The 18,336-nt window shown below is 39.6% G+C and overlaps 1 protein-coding gene across 4 annotated transcripts in view; it reads left to right on the top strand.

Moving 5' to 3' along the window:
* Positions 1-16,530, top strand: part of ralgps2 (Ral GEF with PH domain and SH3 binding motif 2) — a 74,201-nt gene extending 57,671 nt beyond the window's left edge. For 3 of the 4 annotated variants that reach the window (XM_072439259.1, XM_072439258.1, XM_072439257.1), the window contains exons 10-21: positions 2,116-2,253; positions 2,621-2,711; positions 2,795-2,862; positions 3,264-3,396; positions 3,474-3,625; positions 4,319-4,373; positions 5,505-5,582; positions 9,754-9,859; positions 10,484-10,576; positions 11,613-11,718; positions 12,723-12,814; positions 13,380-16,530. In XM_072439259.1, the coding sequence (XP_072295360.1) occupies positions 2,116-2,253; positions 2,621-2,711; positions 2,795-2,862; positions 3,264-3,396; positions 3,474-3,625; positions 4,319-4,373; positions 5,505-5,582; positions 9,754-9,859; positions 10,484-10,576; positions 11,613-11,718; positions 12,723-12,814; positions 13,380-13,409 (1,142 nt within the window). In that variant the 3' untranslated portion in view covers positions 13,410-16,530. The remainder of the gene's footprint in view (positions 1-2,115; positions 2,254-2,620; positions 2,712-2,794; positions 2,863-3,263; positions 3,397-3,473; positions 3,626-4,318; positions 4,374-5,504; positions 5,583-9,753; positions 9,860-10,483; positions 10,577-11,612; positions 11,719-12,722; positions 12,815-13,379) is intronic. The other variant, XM_072439260.1, reaches the window with a different exon arrangement.
* The last annotated feature ends 1,806 nt before the right edge of the window (positions 16,531-18,336 follow it).

Here is an 18,336-nt window from a genome sequence, read left to right on the forward strand (position 1 = left end):
TAAGAGTCCTTCAGGTGCCTTTTTGCAATCTCCAGGCGGCTTTCCAGTGCCTTTTACTGAGCAGTGGCTTCAGTCTGGCCACTCTGCCTCACAGGCCTGATTGTGCTGCAGAGATGGTGGTTCTCTCCACAGTGAGTGACCATCGGGTTCTTAGTCACCTCTCTGCCTAAGGCCCTTCTCCCCTGATTGCTGGGCCCGACCCAGCTCAAGGAAGAGTCCTGGTGGTTCCAAACTTTTTCCGTTTACAGATGATGCAGGCCACTGTGGTCGTAGGAGCCTTCAGTGTTGCAGAACTTTTTTGTACCCTTCACTAAATCTGCCTTGATACAATCCTGTCTCTGCAGTCGACAGACAATTCCTGCTCGTTTGTGCTCTGACACTGTTAACTGTGAGACCGGTGTGTGTGCTTTTCCAAATCCAGTCAGTTAGGTAAATAATGAATTTAATAAATTTTGGAATAAGTGAATTCTTTCCGGATGCACTGTACATCTTCCCTGCTGTTGTCTCAGCTTGTTAAGGCGTTTGAACTGTATATCAGTGTCTTATTTGTGAACATCTGTATGGAAACAAAGGTTTTCAGAGATGAAGAATGGGAAGTTGTCATGTAATGGAGTGTGTGATAAGCTCTGCCACATCTGCTCCCAATCATGACGCTGGTGTGTGAAGTTCAATAGAGGCGGAAAGAGAAGATAGACACTCCATTTGGTCACTTTAGAAGGCATTATTCATTATCTTCAAAATGGGGGAAAGCCGAGTCTGACTCCTGATATTTATTCAATGATAGACTAAGAATTTCAGAAATGGTGTTGGTTTGCCAGGAAAGGATCAGGTGAAAGGTATTTTTAAGATGGGAAGAGAGATTTGGAAGTGAAATGGTTGAATATCAATCAATTCATTGCACAATGATTAAAAAAAAATAAAAAAGGTATTCAAAAGGTTTCAAATGTTTTTTGTTGGAGCTGTCACTAACGATTATTTTTTTTCCCGAATAGTAATACCTGTCAAATGGTGATTTTTGTTTTACACTGAGACTTTTTAAATGCATTGTCAACCGAATAAAGGCTGAAATATGATGACTGAAGACTTCTAGACAAAACAAACTATGATTTTGATAAATATTTTCTGACATTTTGAGTTTGAAATGCCACTGTTTTTGTTATACGGTCTTTTTATATGTTTTATAGTCCATATAGGCTAGTCATATTGATTATAATACCGTATTTTAGACTCGTTTAGTCAATTGATTGTGCTGTCCTTGTTTTTGTGTACATCCCTGAACCCCATTTCTTATTTTAAAACCATGAGAGTTAAGTAGATAGTTGGAGTTAGTTGTTTCTCAAGAATCTTCCTTTACTAAAAGTTATTTACTGCCCACTGTGTTCTTACTTGAGCTTTCTTTCAACAGTGTAACAACGAAAATATGAATAAGGTGCTCTGACATATGCAAATAAGAGTCTGTTATATTTTGGCACTATCTGAGGTGGTATTTCTCTACAAGCTGGTCTTTATAGACTGGATCTTACACCTGCAGAGCTTCATGCATCAAAGAAAACCTGGCCATGTTTTAGTGTTCTGCTCTGTGCTATATGTGTGTAATGAGTTAAACCTTCCATGTTTGGCCCCAAAAATCCTTTTTCCCACAACTGTAAAGTTAACGCCTCTGCCAGATGCACTCGTGTGACTCTTAACCAAGGACAGGGGCACGGAATTGACCTTTTCTTACTTGTGTTCACATATGTTTTAGAGCTGTCTGTGCAAATAAACATCTCATATGGTCACGTTGTAATCCCACATAATAGGTTTTTCAATGAAGCTCAAAGATGCTTTTGAGGCTGACCTTGTGATTGTGTGAAATTATACTGATTGTTGTTTTGTTTATAGTTTAACATAAAAAATACTGAATCAAGTTTTATTTTATTTGTTTGAAATTATTCTAAATGTAGAGGAAGATTCAACAAGTTGTAAGCCTAAAAGGCATTTGGTGTCGGTCAAAAATGTCCTTATTATATTGACCGATATTAATATCTCATTATTTTTAAGTATAACAATGTCGATCCATCATAAATGTGTTAAAACATGTCTTTAGGTTTTAAAGTGGCCTCTTCTCCGTTTCAGGCATGTACCTGTCGGACCTGACGTACATCGACTCGGCTTATCCTTCCACAGGCAGCATCCTGGAGAACGAGCAGAGGTCCAATCTCATGAACAACATCCTCCGAATCATATCTGACTTACAGAGATCCTGCACATATGGTGGGTTTATATTATCACTTACTGACTGAATTTAGCTGATGAGATAAAACTTAAGTGAACTCGCAACCTGAAATAAAGTGCTTCACAAATACAAAAAAAAAGTATTGTAGCTTCAGTATGGTTCTTTCTTCTTAACTAAAGTAGCTATAACTATCCACAAAGCTTCATGAATGAATTTAATTAAAAACACAGACATGTAATAACATGTCTGTGTTTTATCATGTAAAAAGGGTGTAATTAGCTGTGGCTTCAGCCTGCACCTTTGTTTTATGTAAAGAAATGTATAGAGTCGTTTGTTTTACCGAAATTAACTCATAAACTCGTATCATGTAGACGACGTAATCATCAGCCGTCTTCTCTTCTCCAGACGTGCCTGTGATGCCTCATATTCAGAAATATCTCAACTCTGTCAGATACATCGAGGAGCTGCAGAAGTTTGTGGAGGATGACAATTACACGTAAGTTAAAACCTCCTGGATCGTCCGCATCGTTTGATTGATGGGACCGATTGTCAATAACGGCGTCTATTCTTGATTTTCAGGTTGTCACAGAAGATTGAGCCCGGCACCAACACACCACGAGCTAATGCCTCCAAAGAGGACCTGGCTGGTGAGTTGCTATTTAGCATGGACAACAGTCATTTTTATTATCCAAACAGTTGTCAGAGCTTACTACTATTTTGTAAAAGTGAAGTGGAACGTAAATGTGATTTCAATGGTGGAACTGGCATAGAAAAGCCAACTGACTTTTCTACTCTCGAAATACAGAACGGTTGCCTCTTTTCTGTTATAAAATCTTAAAACTATACACATGTAGATCTAAGTCTTGATTTTGCTCCATTCTGTAATTTTGAACAACTCTGCAGCACGTCAGTCATTCAAGTAATGTTATCTGCTATGAAAATCAACCTTTTCTAACCTTTATTTAACCATTGAGATCGAAACTTCTTTTTTGAGGGTGTCCTGGGGCAACGAACACTTCTTTATCTAATGTAGTAACTCTAATTTCAGGTCAGGAAGCGTCTCCTCTCTGTGGTCGTAAATATACAATCGCAGCTGAAGGAACCAAAGTCCCCGCCACGCCCCCCTCTCCACGAAACCTCCTGCCCTACGGACACAGGAAGTGCCACAGTCTGGGTTACAAGTCAGTTTCACTCCGCTGATGTTTGTACAGTTTGATTGAAAGCAAAAAGTCACACCATTCCTTTTCTTCCGGTGCAGTTTCATTCACAAGATGAACACGGTAGAGTTTAAAAGCGCCACGTTCCCAAACGCCGGCTCCAGACATTTACTGGACGACAGTGTGATGGAGAGCCACAGTCCGAGCCGAGTCCAGGCCGAGAGCTCCACTCTGTCCAGCGGGATCTCACTCGGTAAGACTTCAGCCCGAGACTCTCCATTCTGCATTCAAATAAAAGCAAAACGTCTAAGATTTCACGTCACATTTCATCAGGTTGAATGAGACTCGCTGTGGAGTGTGAACATTGTCTGTTTTCCCTAAACTGTCCCTGTATAAAAGTACACTACAATCCAAGAATTTCTTATCATCATATACAAATAATGAACAAAATCCTTACTTTCATAATTTGTAGAGCTGCAACTAGAAAACTAATCGTGACTAATTAACTATAAAAAATAATCATAATTGCTATCAGGACTACACAGACTAAAAAAACACATACAAAAATACCTTTAATAACAAAGACAATGGCATTATTAAATCAAAATGTCAAAAAAAAGAATAAACCATTTCTGATTTTCATCCACAGTAAAGAAAAGAATGGAAAAAAAAGAATAAATCATCAATATTCCCTAACCAGAAGCTTTCATTCACCAAATTCCACCTTTTACTTTGGCGATATTGTATTTAAAAGTCTCAATGTACAACAGAAATAATCGTTTTACTTGTCATTGCATATTTTTAATTGATGTCAACACATTTATTTTAGACTCTCAGCGTATTTCTTATCTATAAATACATATTTCACTCTGACTGATCAGAATGTTGTCCTCGAGTGGAGGTTTTGTGGTATAAAGAGCAGGCCTGATGGTCTGTGTGTTTGCAGGGAGCAGCGAAGGCTCTGAGCTGAGTGAAGAAGTGTCATGGCCTGCTTTTGAGAGGTACTTTTCCTCATTATTTTGTTGTGCTTTCTCCACATCCACAGCTTTCATCATAAAATAACCTCATTTCTAACACAAGACTTCAAGGCGCAGCTGTTGAAAATGAGCCACTTTAAAGCTCTCCATGCCCAGCTTCTCTCCCCTAAAGCCTCGCAGCCAACTCAGTCATGCCTCATTCCTCTGCAGCGCGCAGCTTTTACCAACCCTATGAAAATGTCTCTGCTTTTTTTTTTTCCTGCAGCGTGAAATTCATTTAGTGTTCAGCTTTATTCCCCTCACAGTTGTTATCCACCTGCACCAACATCGACGGTGCATGATTCAAGCCAAAGACTTACTAACCTCTTTACCAGAGCACCATTCCCTCAAAACATCTAAATCACAAGAGCCGGGTTTATATGCGTTTCCCTCCAGGTGCAAAATTAAGTGTCAACCAACGAGAGGAAAACTGAGATTAGCCAAGATATATATATACAGTTAAATGTATTTCATTGTAGCTTATTGTAAATAATTAAAAATAAATCAAAGAACTTCTACTTCTACCATTAAAACTACTACTACTACAGCTTCTTACATGACAAAAGCCACACCAGAAGACTTATTTGTCAGTCAATGTAGAGATAATATTCACATCTTCAGCTTTACAGCATTGGATTATTATTACAGTTTGGCATAAATTAAACCACTAATGCATATGACTGAGATTGTCATATTTTTGTAATTATGACTTTGCTTGGTGGAGTATTCCTTGTGGTAAATATCTATCATCAAATCATAACTATCGTGTGATTTATATGGATTTTGAACCTTTTTTTTACAGTTTTGTTGCTAGGTAACAGTTGTGTAATTACCTCTGCATCTGCTGCTCATGTCCAGCAAGCAAGTCACATTACAAAATTGTCAAACAGGAAAAATAGGCACAAAAATCTGATTTAAAAACCTCTCTTTTTTTCCCCCCGAATATCTATAAAGTAGGAGACAGAAACCCAACTGCTTATGATACTAACCAACTTTAAACAAATAACACCCTTCATTTCTTCCAACTTAAACCATGTAACCCACTGGCCCAAAGCTGGCATTCAGACCCCACAGTTGTTCCCCTGTCCAACCTCATCTTGTCCCGTTGTTGAACAGGACTCGCTTCTACCACTCTCTGGGCCCAGTGACCCGAGTGGCCCGAATCCCCTACCGAGGCGTCCTGAGGCCCAGCAGGTACAGAACAGGCTGAACCAAAGCGCTCACTCCCTCCTCTCCACTAGGGGTCACTGTCTGCTGCTGCTCCTTATGTTTCTAGGGGATTTTTAACCCTTGTGTGTTCGTTGCGGGGTTTTTTTTTAGGTGGTGGTCAATTCCTGCTACATGTGTATGATCTATAGTAGACGTTTTCTGTCTTTTTTTGATTCACTGCATGTTTTATTCTTCAAGACCAGCTGAAGTGTACATAAATCAGGCATGAAATGATGACGCATGGATAATCTTTTCATTGTGGAAAGGATAAATTTGGCAGTTTTTACGATGTTAAACATGATAGAAGCGTGCTCAATTTGCAACTGTAATGATATGAACACGCAGTGGTCATATTGTCATGTCTGATTGTTGTACATTGACTGAATAGTGAATTTAGAAGACTTCAGTTGCACTTCAATTTGCAGCTTAAAACTTTCCCTTTGTTTGTCAGAGTTCTACTTAAAACTGTTCTTACAAATTTAAATCCTAACATACAATGGGACAGACTCTTATACTTTGCTTTAATAGTGGTTGCATAATGATCAAACCTTTTTTCTTTTTAATGTTTTCAAATCTGTCTTTTTCCAGCAGGCGTTTGGGGCTCTGGCTCTGAGCGTCCTTCACGCCACAATCTGCTCACCACCTTCTCCATTCCTGATCCACTTTATGATACTATAACTGCAAAGATTTATATCTGTAAAATTGAACAATTGGAAACACACAAATGGCAACATCTTTACAGCAGCTCAGTGGGTTGTGTCTGTTTTCTCCTAATGGGGTTTTGGCTTCTTTCTGAAATGTACAGCACTGGAAAAGTAAAAACAAATGCATGTTTGACTAAAATGCTTTTAAGGATTTTTCTTTTATTATTATTATTATCATTATCATTATCATCATTATCATTATTATTAGGCCCGAGCGCCACAAGCTGGCTAGAGGCCTATTAATCTCGTAAGGCCGTGCAAAGCACGGCTGCGAAAGTGCGCACGTAGTGCGCACGAAATCGAGCGTGAAGCGCTCGCCCACTTCCAAACACTCACTAACGCACTCCTTCACTCACGCACGCCCCGTGCATACTAATTAGTAGTAGGAAAATGGAACTTTACCGTTGTGGATGCTTTATAAAGCACTCATTTGCGCTAAGTAGCTCACGAATACGTTCCCCATCTCTTGCATGTTCCGTGCATATAAGCATGTAATGCAAAAATTGAACATTATTACTGTATAGAGGGCCAAAAACACAAAGTGGGCGGAGCCCACTCAAAATTAACGAAAGTACCCGTCAGTGACCAGGGACCCACACCATGAGGTAGGAAAGCGAGCTACCTCATGGTGTGGGTCAAATGTATAGTTCATGATATTTGAAAAATGGGAAACATTGTTTTCCGCATCGGAATATTATTCTTTCTTTCTTTCTTCTTCTTCTTCTTCTTCTTCTTCTTCTTCTTCTTCTTCTTCTTCTTCTTCTTCTTCTTCTTCTTCTTCTTCTTCTTCTTCTTCTTCTTCTTCTTCTTCTTCTTCTTCTTCTTCTTCTTCTTCTTCTTCTTCTTCTTCTTCTTCTTCTTCTTCTTCTTCTTCTTCTTCTTCTTCTTCTTCTTCTTCTTCTTCTTCTTCTTCTTCTTCTTCTTCTCTTCTTCTTCTTCTTCTTCTTCTTCTTCTTCTTCTTCTTCTTCTTCTTCTTCTTCTTCTTCTTCTTCTTCTTCTTCTTCTTCTTCTTTCTTCTTCTTCTTCTTCTTTCTTCTTCTTCTTCTTCTTCTTCTTCTTCTTCTTCTTCTTCTTCTTCTTCTTCTTCTTCTTCTTCTTCTTCTTCTTCTTCTTCTTCTTCTTCTTCTTCTTCTTCTTCTTCTTCTTCTTCTTCTTCTTTTCTTCTTCTTCTTCTTCTTCTTCTTCTTCTTCTTCTTCTTCTTCTTCTTCTTCTTCTTCTTCTTCTTCTTCTTCTTCTTCTTCTTCTTCTTCTTCTTCTTCTTCTTCTTCTTCTTCTTCTTCTTCTTCTTCTTCTTCTTCTTCTTCTTCTTCTTCTTCTTCTTCTTCTTCTTCTTCTTCTTCTTCCTCCTCCTCCTCCTCGTCCTCGTCCTCGTCCTCGTCATCGTCATCGTCATCGTCATCGTCATCCTCCTCCTCCTCCTCGTCATCCTCCTCCTCCTCCTCGTCATCCTCCTCCTCCTCCTCGTCATCCTCCTCCTCCTCCTCGTCATCCTCCTCCTCCTCCTCGTCATCCTCCTCCTCCTCCTCGTCATCCTCCTCCTCCTCGTCATCCTCCTCCTCCTCGTCATCCTCCTCCTCCTCCTCCTCGTCATCCTCCTCCTCGGGACCAACCCCCCTATTTTTCACCCAGTGAACATTGACGAAAAGTCACAAAAATTAGCACACCTCTAAAAATCGTGCCTCTCTACATTCTGGCTATTTCCTTTTTCTAAAATTAAAAAAAATTGGCGCGTCAGCGCCCCCAAATGTACCAAAAATGCATTGAGAGATGGGAAATGACTCAAAAAAAATCTGATCGTAGAATCATGAAATTTGGCGCAGAGGTAGATGGTGACAAGAGAAGTAAAAAATATTATTACGGCAACGCCGTCCGCCCAACTAAATGTCGGCCATATTGCTTCAAAAATGGTTAAACACGACTTCGGAGTTTTTCCAAACGTCGTACTTTTACGAACTCCTCCCAGGGCGTTGGCCCTAAAAAGCTGAAATTTGGTGAAAATGCTACTGAGGAGTGGGACATCAAAAGTTATCCAAATTACATTGATACCTCTCACGGTCTCTGTGCGGCGAAGCCGCAAACTGTAGCAAGAATTTCAGAAATCTCTGCCGTTTGCGCAGATAAAGTCCGAATTGCGTCAAATTAGAATCAGTTGTTAAACTCTTTGCCCTAAACCTACTTGAAGTGAAATAAATTAATTTGGAGCCACAGCGCCCCCTACAGATTTTATATGGAGGTTAAATATTTAGTTTTGCGAAATTATATGAAATTTGACACACAACTCAATTTTAGCATCCCCATCAAAAAAGTCAATGAGACCCATGTCATAATTGTTATGGCGTTGCCGTAACGATGACCGAAACCTTTCATGTTATTCCAATGGGGAAATCGCCAGAACATGTTTACACTTTAGACTTTCACGAACTCCTCCCAGGGCGTTAGACATATTAACCTGAAATTTGGTGAGACTCATCTTCAGGTGTGGACCATCAAAAGTTATCCACATTTTCATTCAAAGTCACGGTGTCTGTGCGGCAAAGCCGCACATTTTGCCAAGAATTCAAAATAAAATTGCTTTTTGATGGTAAAACAAAGGGGAGAAGATGTGACAGCGTCACAGATTCAGCAGTAGGCGTAATAAAAGGACAATTGGGGCGCGTTAGCGCCCCCTCCTCTTGCGGCGTGGCGGCGGCGTGGCGAGGGCCGATCAATATAGCTTGCGGCTATATTTATTATTATTATTAACGTACAGGGATTTGGGGAAATTATTTATTTTAATAATTATGATATATATTTATGCCATTTCGAGAGACACTGACTTCTAGAGCAGCAGCTAAAGATTATTTACATTTTAGATTGACATTTTTAAATAAGTTTTTAACTAAATAAATGTTGAAATATGGTGACAAAGGCGAGAATATTTACATGTGAAGTGTATAATAAAATAGAAATAGTTTATTCTATTTTTCTATTTTGATTTAATAATGCCGCCGTCTTTGCTCTAAAGCATCTTTTTACATTTGTTTTGGAGTCTATATAGTCCAGAAAGCCATAGTATTTGATTGGTCCTGTTCTGTGTATAGTGAGTTCAAATAGTGTTGTAATTTTGTGGCAAAGTCATTTACACTAGAACCAGTGTCTTTCATTGTAGATATTCTTTAGGCCTCATGGCAATCTTGATAATTAATTTAGTTTCTTATCTGAAAGTGAATATAGTTAAACATCTCTCATACCTTTTCCTCTTCAAGCCAGAAACATAATCATTGAAGCTCTGTTGTGGATACTTTGCTGGATGGGACTATGCACGCCTTTTACTTCGATTTATTTGTGTTGTTTTCCGTCGCATTTCTTCGCCTTCATTTGTTCAAATTCTTCACTAACTTTCAGATCCTGCACTTGTGTACTTACAGTATTCCTTGCATTATAACGCTGTGTTTTCCCGCGTTTGTGCAGCTCAGCCGAGTCGGAGGAGCTCGCTGTGCACTTGTATCCCGGGGCGGTCACAGTGCAAGGCGTTCTGAGGCGGAAGACTGTGTTGAAGGAGGGCAAGAAACCCACCGTGAGCTCACTCCTCCACACGACGCACCTGCACACTCCAAACATACACTAAATGTACATCTATTTCACGTGCAATGTAGTATTTACTTTCATTTTTGCTTTCAATTTGCATTAAACAGTTGTGAGAAAACCACAGCGTAATACTTAGTTGGATTAAAGTCAGTATTTCCGAAATACAGAGACTAAATCCAGCATTTTAGCCTCTGTCTTTTGTCTGGTTTTGTTATTTTGTTCCTCCAGGCCATGTCTGCACTTTGTCCCGCTAGACGTGAGCTTTTTTTCTGTTTACATACGTGTAAACTGTTATTGCTGGTCACCTAACAGTTGGTGTGATTTATGAGCTTGTTAAACTTGTATTTTGAATGTTTGTAATGTAGCATTTCCTTAATTTCAATCTTGTTATTCATTACCAGGTTAAATCTATTGTTATTTATGGCAAAACATCACATTAGCCAAACTCCAGGAGCCTAAAGTCAATGTAATCCATGTCCTCACAAGCTCAAGTGATGTCGGAAGGCTGCAACAAGAAGGATGTTCGCCAAAAATACATCTTATGATTTTGTAATGCACTGGAATAAGTCATGATTAGTTATTTATAGTAATAATGCTTCTTTTCTGTCTACAGGTGGCGTCTTGGACCAAATACTGGGTGGCTCTTTGTGGTACTCAGCTTTACTACTACGCTGCCAAGTCCCTGAAGGCCACAGAGAGAAAACATGTAAGTCACACACATTTAGGTTTAAGGTTGGACGACTGCAGAGACTGAGCAGATGTGCTACATAAACGTGTCAGTTGTTTAGACATTTATACATTACATGAGTAGTTGGTTTTACAGACTAACACTAAACCTGCCTGAATGCGTTGTCAAAACTGGCATCTGACTGTCATTAGCTGCACTTCCTTTGTTGGCTTTAGATTACTGATTGTACTGATTGTACTGATTACCTTTTACTAGGGTTTATACTTTGTTCACTGTGAAAAACATGACATTTTTGCTTGAGAAAATGCCCAATTTGATGTTCTTCTTGTTCTGTTAAACCATCCGTGTTATATGAATATGATAGACAGAACAATATTTTAGGAGCCTCGATCTTTCCGTGCCTTTTCCATGCACTATTTGGCAACTTACTTACTTCTTCTTAGCTTTACATGAACATTTGAGCTGTAGAGGGCTGAATAATTCACACATCTATCACGCAATAATGACACTAAACTCCAACTACATAAGGGTTTTGTTATTTTATATTGCAGCTCTTTTTTATGATGATTTAGTAAAGGGTTCAGCGGGATTCTCCTGCTTTCTATTACAAGAGCGGCATAAAGTAGTTTCAATCATTTCATTTATCGAGAGATATTTTATTAGCGATAAATGTCTCAAACTATGTTATTGTGACTGGCCCAGTTACGCCGTCCACACTCAGAACGTGACTATTATTATCACAGTGAGTATGTGCAGTCACCGTTGTGTGTAGAGAGCCGTTCTTAGACAGGGAACAAACCCCTAAACTGGGTGTAGTGCGCCGCCTGTGGTCGGGCTCAGCGGGGGACACAGATGGGAGCATTCACCCAATAATGAGCCCGGTGACATCAGCGCGTCCCGTGTGCCGCTCCGAGCCTAATGAGCTCCGTGTGCCGGGGTTAGACGCACCGAACGCCCAGGTGAACATTCCTCCATCTTCAGTTTCAGCCTGAAATGAAGGAGAGTTTAGTCAAAGCTGCGACAGGAAAGACTGAGTGGTATTTCTTGTGCCCAGTTTAAGTCCACGTCCTGCAAGAGCGTGTGTGTGGTGGGGCTCATGGCCATGATGGCGGACGATCCCGAGCATCCGGATGTTTTTATGCTCACCGACTCTGAACACGGTAAGGATTGTATCAGATTCTATTGTCGGGATTGTTGGAAACTCGACTTGATTACGTGTTAAGTCGTGCTCTGTTACTGCGCATCAGTAGTAATGATGTCATAATTACACTATTGATTCTGATGGAGCTGTTTTATGTCTAAAATAATCTGCTTTATTTAGTGTGTGTTTTTTTTTTTCAGTTTGTTAGGTTTTTCTACCCCAAGTGCCCATAATCTGATGGCTTTCATTTCCAGTGATCTTATCTATCTATAAAAAATAAATCTGATTAGCTGTTTGGAGCAATCTTTGTCCTACTATTTTTTTTTTTTAACTATTTTTATTTTTCATCAGAACATAAAACATACACAAAACACTTATTACACCAGAAGAGGTGGTTAAAAAAAAAAAAGAACAGAAGCAAAACAGATGATATGGGAAATAAAAATAAAATAAATAATAATGTTAATAATAAATTAAAAAAGTCAAGAGCGTGCTAGACTTGCTGAGGCTTAAGTTTTAGGAGCAAAGGTTGAGAATGTCCTACTATTTTCAAGCTTAGAACTGACACAATGATAATGCTGACTTTTGATGTGTGGCTGGATTGTATTAATATAATTTAACATTTATAATACCATAAAGTTCTGTATACAAATGTATATTCAATCAAAGTCATTTTAGTCCATAACTGAAACCATAGAGCTCACAGTGGAGGCAGATGTTTTGCTGTGGCAACCCCAGAACGTAACAGCCAAAGTGGAAAGAAGGCAATATGTCTAACAGCATTTGAGACGTATGATTTCCAGCGTTGGTCATGGCGTTCTTGAGTCCAGACTCGTCCCCTGGTTCAGAGGATAAAGTCGTATCAGCTTCGTCTCCCTGTTCCTGCACGTACTCCGGTTTCAGCCTTGGCTCCTGTAGAAACCCGTCTGCTGAGCCAAAGTCAAGCGAGACTTTCCAGAGGTTGAGAAAAACAGGTGAAAGGATTTTGGCGCTCAACATTGTTTTTTTGTCTCCGTTGCCCAGGTAACACATACAAGTACCAAGCAGGAAACCGAATGAACGCTTTGCTTTGGTTCAAGCATCTGAGCGCAGCCTGCCAGAGCAACAGGCAACAGGTAAAACACTGACATTACACTTTTACTCACACAATGCAGCAACTGGAGAGTCAAAATAATGTGTTTGCAATACCGGTCGTTGTTGCATTAAAGGCACAGTATGTAACTTTCTGGAGCTTGTGAGTCGCCTGCATAATTCCATGGAAATAGACAGTTAAAAGCATAAGTTATATGCCATACTGTGGTATATTATAGCTCAACGAACAACATTTCCATTAAAACAAGCCCTAGTACAAGTCAGGTTTATGGAGATGCAAGCCTGCTCACAGTATGGACAGTTTTAGTCTTAGTCTAGTAGTTGTAGCACTAATACTGTACTGCTACTGCTACTGCTACTGCTACCACGATAAACCTCATTAAATAACATTTGAGGTGAGACAGACCTGATATTAAGGTTCTGAAACTAATTAAGGCGTGGCTGCAGTTTTAACCCCTTTATAAATACAACTTTTAAAATACAATTGACATTATTTAACACTGATCTGTGGCTCTGCATTGTCCGTTTTGATATGAAACCCTCAGCGTCTGGACCCTCCCGCGTTACACTCTGGACGTTTGCTTCCAGGTACCAGCCAATCTGATGTCCTTCGAGTGAGCCGCAGCGTGAAGGCGTCGACGCGATGAGAAGCGGGAACAGTATTGTCGTCAGTAGAGGGCGCTGTCACTGCCATGAGCCCCGAACGCCAAACGTATCCAGTCGATGTCTCGCTCCGCCACTGCCTTAACCAGAGAACCTGCCTCTGCTTGTGCGTGTGCGTGTATGAGTGTGTGTGCGCGCGTGCTTGTGTGTTACCGTGGCGATTGAAGACACTACTTTGGCTCGTATTGACTACTGAACAAGGACACACACCACTGCTCCCGTCTCCCACCTCCCGTGTCATCTTTTTTGCAGTTCAGCACTTCAGAAGAGCCATTTTACAACGAAAAGATGTACGCAGACACGTCAATATCAATGCTCTTCGGATTTTTTTAAAAGTATTTTAATTGTCGCCACACTATATGCTTGAACGGAGGACTTTTTTGACGGAACCATCGAGCGGTTTTATTCACAATTCTTCCCTCGTGTTACCTTTGGGATTCACAATATTATTTCACACTCCCGCACACAGACTGTTTGGATTGCGATCTTTATTAACATATTAAGGGCTCTATATAGCAATCAAATCCAGCATTTCCTCACTTCCTGAATGTGTCTCTTTGTAACTTAATGGTTTGTTTGTATGTTTGTACGTCTTTGTAATATCTGCTTGGGGGAGAAACGGGACGCAGGGGTCTAAAAAAAAGAAAAAAGGTTGCATTTATAGCTATATCTTGTCGGTAGGTACGATATAACCCAGAAATCTAAGCTATAAGACGTGCTTTTTGCTACATCCTGTTATATTTTGCTCAGTAGTTCTCCAGTCGGCTGTTCTCACTTTGGCCCGTCACACTCGCACACATTAAACACTACAGATTTGAAACTGTGAAAATTCCCCAATTAGATGACACATGTCTCTGTTTTGTTTTGTTTTTCCTTTTGCTTTGCGACAGATTGTTCAGAGCTACCTGGAGCCATACACTTTTAAATCATTTGTTACTATGTTTTGTGCTGTTAGTTTTTGTCCTTCTTTGGGAGAGATGGTGCAGTTCACAGTATTACATTGTGGTAGGAAATTGCACGTTGTGATAGTCGTCTGTTACATTTGTTTGTTTTTATTTGATGTACTTTTAGATTTGAGTTTTTTTTTTTTATTTCCCCTTTACTCTGTAGGTCACTGATGGAGCCTAAATGCATTGCTTTGAAATGGCATAAGCACCTTGTCTTAGATTGGTGCCAAACGATACATGAAGTGTTTGTGGGCAGTGCAGCAGTAAAACGAGCTGTGGCAGGTTATAATCGTGTGTTGTGTTCTCTCTCTCTGGCATTTGCATCGTCTGTTACAGCCAAAGTTGACGATCTCATCTTTTTTCTTTTTTTATATTTGTTTACGTTGTATATTTACAGAATCATTTGCCCAAATTGTCTTTCAGTTCAGATCATATTTCAAATTAGAAAGTATTACAGTACATTTGGCTTTTCTTGGCTGTTCTTAAAATACCTGAACATACCGTGTCGCTGCTGCCTGTGGAAATTGTTAATGCAACTCCAGTTTCATAAAAGTTGGGACACTTTCATAATATGTATAAGTTTTCCAAATCTCATAGAATCTGTATTTCACAGTATGATAAAAACATGGTTATCATGTGTTTGAACTAAGTCATGATCAATCTCATTTAAAACTGAAGGTATCTACAGATTAAAGCTATTACAGGTCATTAAATAGCATTGCATTATTCCTCAGTCACACTGTGTTGAGCGAGTTTTAACCACAGCTGCCTTGGGGCTGACTGACAGAAAGGTGGCTTATTCTCCTCACCACCCGCACATGTGAAGTGTCACTAACATGACCTGCGCAGGACAAACTGACCATTCTTCTACCGCCCGAGCAACTTTTATCTGTTATATTATTGTCCATTATTTATTTGGTTTTATGAGATTTGCATTATACATACTACTGTGTCCCAGCTTTCATGACATTTGAGCTTGTCATTTACTGTCCAAATGAAATTGACTGCATACAATGTTTTTTTTCTTCGGATTGGCGCAAATGAAATCTTCTCCTACATTTAAGAAATCTATATATTTGTATGTCCCTCTTCCCCTAAAGGGGGAAAGCCAAAGACGGACAAAACACGGCAGGTTCTGAGAGCCTTTTGCATGCGCGTGTGCAAATGTCCCTATTTTTGTAGACTTCAAATCAAAGTCAGATCCATGACTGACAAAGCTCCAAGACTGAACAGTAAAGCTGCGATGCCACGCTGGTCTGGAAAGAAAGAAAAGATAGTAAGTGTTTTGTATAGTTTGAACATGTCAGAATGGTGTGGTAATTATGGTGAAAGGCTATAAGATGTGAAAATCTGTTGCTTTGATACTGAAATATGAAAGGCTGTCATTTGACTTGGAAAGGAGAGGGCTCAGTAATGGGTCCATCGGCAAATTAAATGGGCAAAATCTTCTAGAAATATCTATTTGGACGTGTCCGTATTCATATGTGGCAACGGCTGTCCAGGTTTACCTTTGTGCATTTCAATATCTCAAAGGACTGACATTATTGAATTTATAAATTGATGCAGAAACCGTTCAAAGTCAATGGGTCTTGATATGACTTTAATTTATTTGACTGATTGAACTCCACTTTCTGTCAAGTGCTTCTTTGTAATGTTCGGCTTCATTGTTTGCATCATATTTTCATTTTGTGTGGAATATATGGTCAAAATAATGGAAATGCACAGTATGTTGTGACTTATGTCCAGCTAAATCGTGGTAGTTGTCAATTTTATTATCCATTCAAACAATGTTCTATTCCAAATGATTACATTGTTTAGTTTACATTTTTCACACTTATTTTGAATGTGACCTGAATATGCAAAATTATGCCATTCTTACATTTTGACCATATGCAAAAGCACAATAATACTATGTGTATTGCTTCTTCAATGAGAGAGTCACGTGTCACTGTTTACAAAGGACATGCATCAACGGCCTCTTAATAATTTCACGTGAACAGGTCTATGGAGAGAATGCCCTTTGACCTTTGCCCTTTTGCCTGTCTGTGGCGGCGCTGTGACCTCAGTGTTGAGTGATGCGCTGCTGTAGTGGAGACTGAGAAACCAATAAACACCTTTTTTACGCCACACATCTGAGTCTCGCTCATCATTCGTCTCTGAGTGGCTTTGTATAAGAGCGAGGGGAATGTGGACAATCAGACAAAGCACTAAATTAGGACTAATGATCTTGTTCTGTGCTAATTTGCCCAAAATACACATCCAACCTTTAACAAAAACGTAATGTTACTTTTCTGGTCTCCCGCTTGTCTCCATGGAGATCTGAAATGTTCCACAGTATGCAATCTTGCATTTATTCAATTATTGCTGTTTAATTGCAAACAAATATCTTGGGAAAACCGTGAATCTCGTGGAGACGAGCGTTCTACCAGGTCATTTACATATTGCACATTTAAATTCATCCCAGCAATAAGAATTTTCTGAAAAGGGCTGATTTGGCTAATTTTGTCATATATGTCCAAGAAAATATTCTTTTGGGCTTAAATTATTTTAATAAAATTTTCTGATTAGTGTAGTTCAAATATATTAAAATAATCTCTAGCGCCTGTTATAGTTTTAGTTATCCTACTCCTCATTGAAATTGATTAAACCTGCCTTTATTCCATATTACCTATGTAGAGTTACCTTTGCAAAAACACTTGACTAATAATAACTAATAACTAGCCTGTTATTGGCCCATTACAGTCCAAACTAAATGAACCCACACAACATGGACTGTACGCAACTACTTTAGTGTGCAAACTTTAACCGATACAGGAATAAATGAACCTTTCCAAAATGTTCAGTCTTACCACCTTTGTATAAAGCCTGCCTCACACATGAACACCTCCATAATGTTCAGTATTATGTCTGTATAAAGCCCGCCTCACACATGAACACCTCCATAATGTTCAGTCTCATGTCTGTATAAAGCCCGCCTCACACATGATGAACACCTCCATAATGTTCAGTATTATGTCTGTATAAAGCCCGCCTCACACATGATGAACACCTCCATAATGTTCAGTATTATGTCTGTATAAAGCCCGCCTCACACATGATGAACACCTCCATAATGTTCAGTATTATGTCTGTATAAAGCCCGCCTCACACATGATGAACACCTCCATAATGTTCAGTCTCATGTCTGTATAAAGCCCGCCTCACACATGATGAACACCTCCATAATGTTCAGTCTCATGTCTGTATAAAGCCCGCCTCACACATGATGAACACCTCCATAATGTTCAGTATTATGTCTGTATAAAGCCCGCCTCACACATGATGAACACCTCCATAATGTTCAGTCTCATGTCTGTATAAAGCCCGCCTCACACATGATGAACACCTCCATAATGTTCAGTATTATGTCTGTATAAAGCCCGCCTCACACATGATGAACACCTCCATAATGTTCAGTCTCATGTCTGTATAAAGCCCGCCTCACACATGATGAACACCTCCATAATGTTCAGTATTATGTCTGTATAAAGCCCGCCTCACACATGAACACCTCCATAATGTTCAGTATTATGTCTGTATAAAGCCCGCCTCACACATGAACACCTCCATAATGATCAGTATTATGTCTGTATAAAGCCCGCCTCACACATGATGAACACCTCCATAATGTTCAGTCTCATGTCTGTATAAAGCCCGCCTCACACATGATGAACACCTCCATAATGTTCAGTATTATGTCTGTATAAAGCCCGCCTCACACATGATGAACACCTCCATAATGTTCAGTATTATGTCTGTATAAAGCCCGCCTCACACATGAACACCTCCATAATGTTCAGTATTATGTCTGTATAAAGCCCGCCTCACACATGATGAACACCTCCATAATGTTCAGTCTCATGTCTGTATAAAGCCCGCCTCACACATGAACACCT

This window comes from Eucyclogobius newberryi, unplaced genomic scaffold, assembly GCF_026437365.1.
Source record: "Eucyclogobius newberryi isolate DKJ021-1_F unplaced genomic scaffold, fEucNew1.0.hap1 SCAF_9, whole genome shotgun sequence".
In the NCBI taxonomy this organism is placed as follows: domain Eukaryota; kingdom Metazoa; phylum Chordata; class Actinopteri; order Gobiiformes; family Gobiidae; genus Eucyclogobius; species Eucyclogobius newberryi.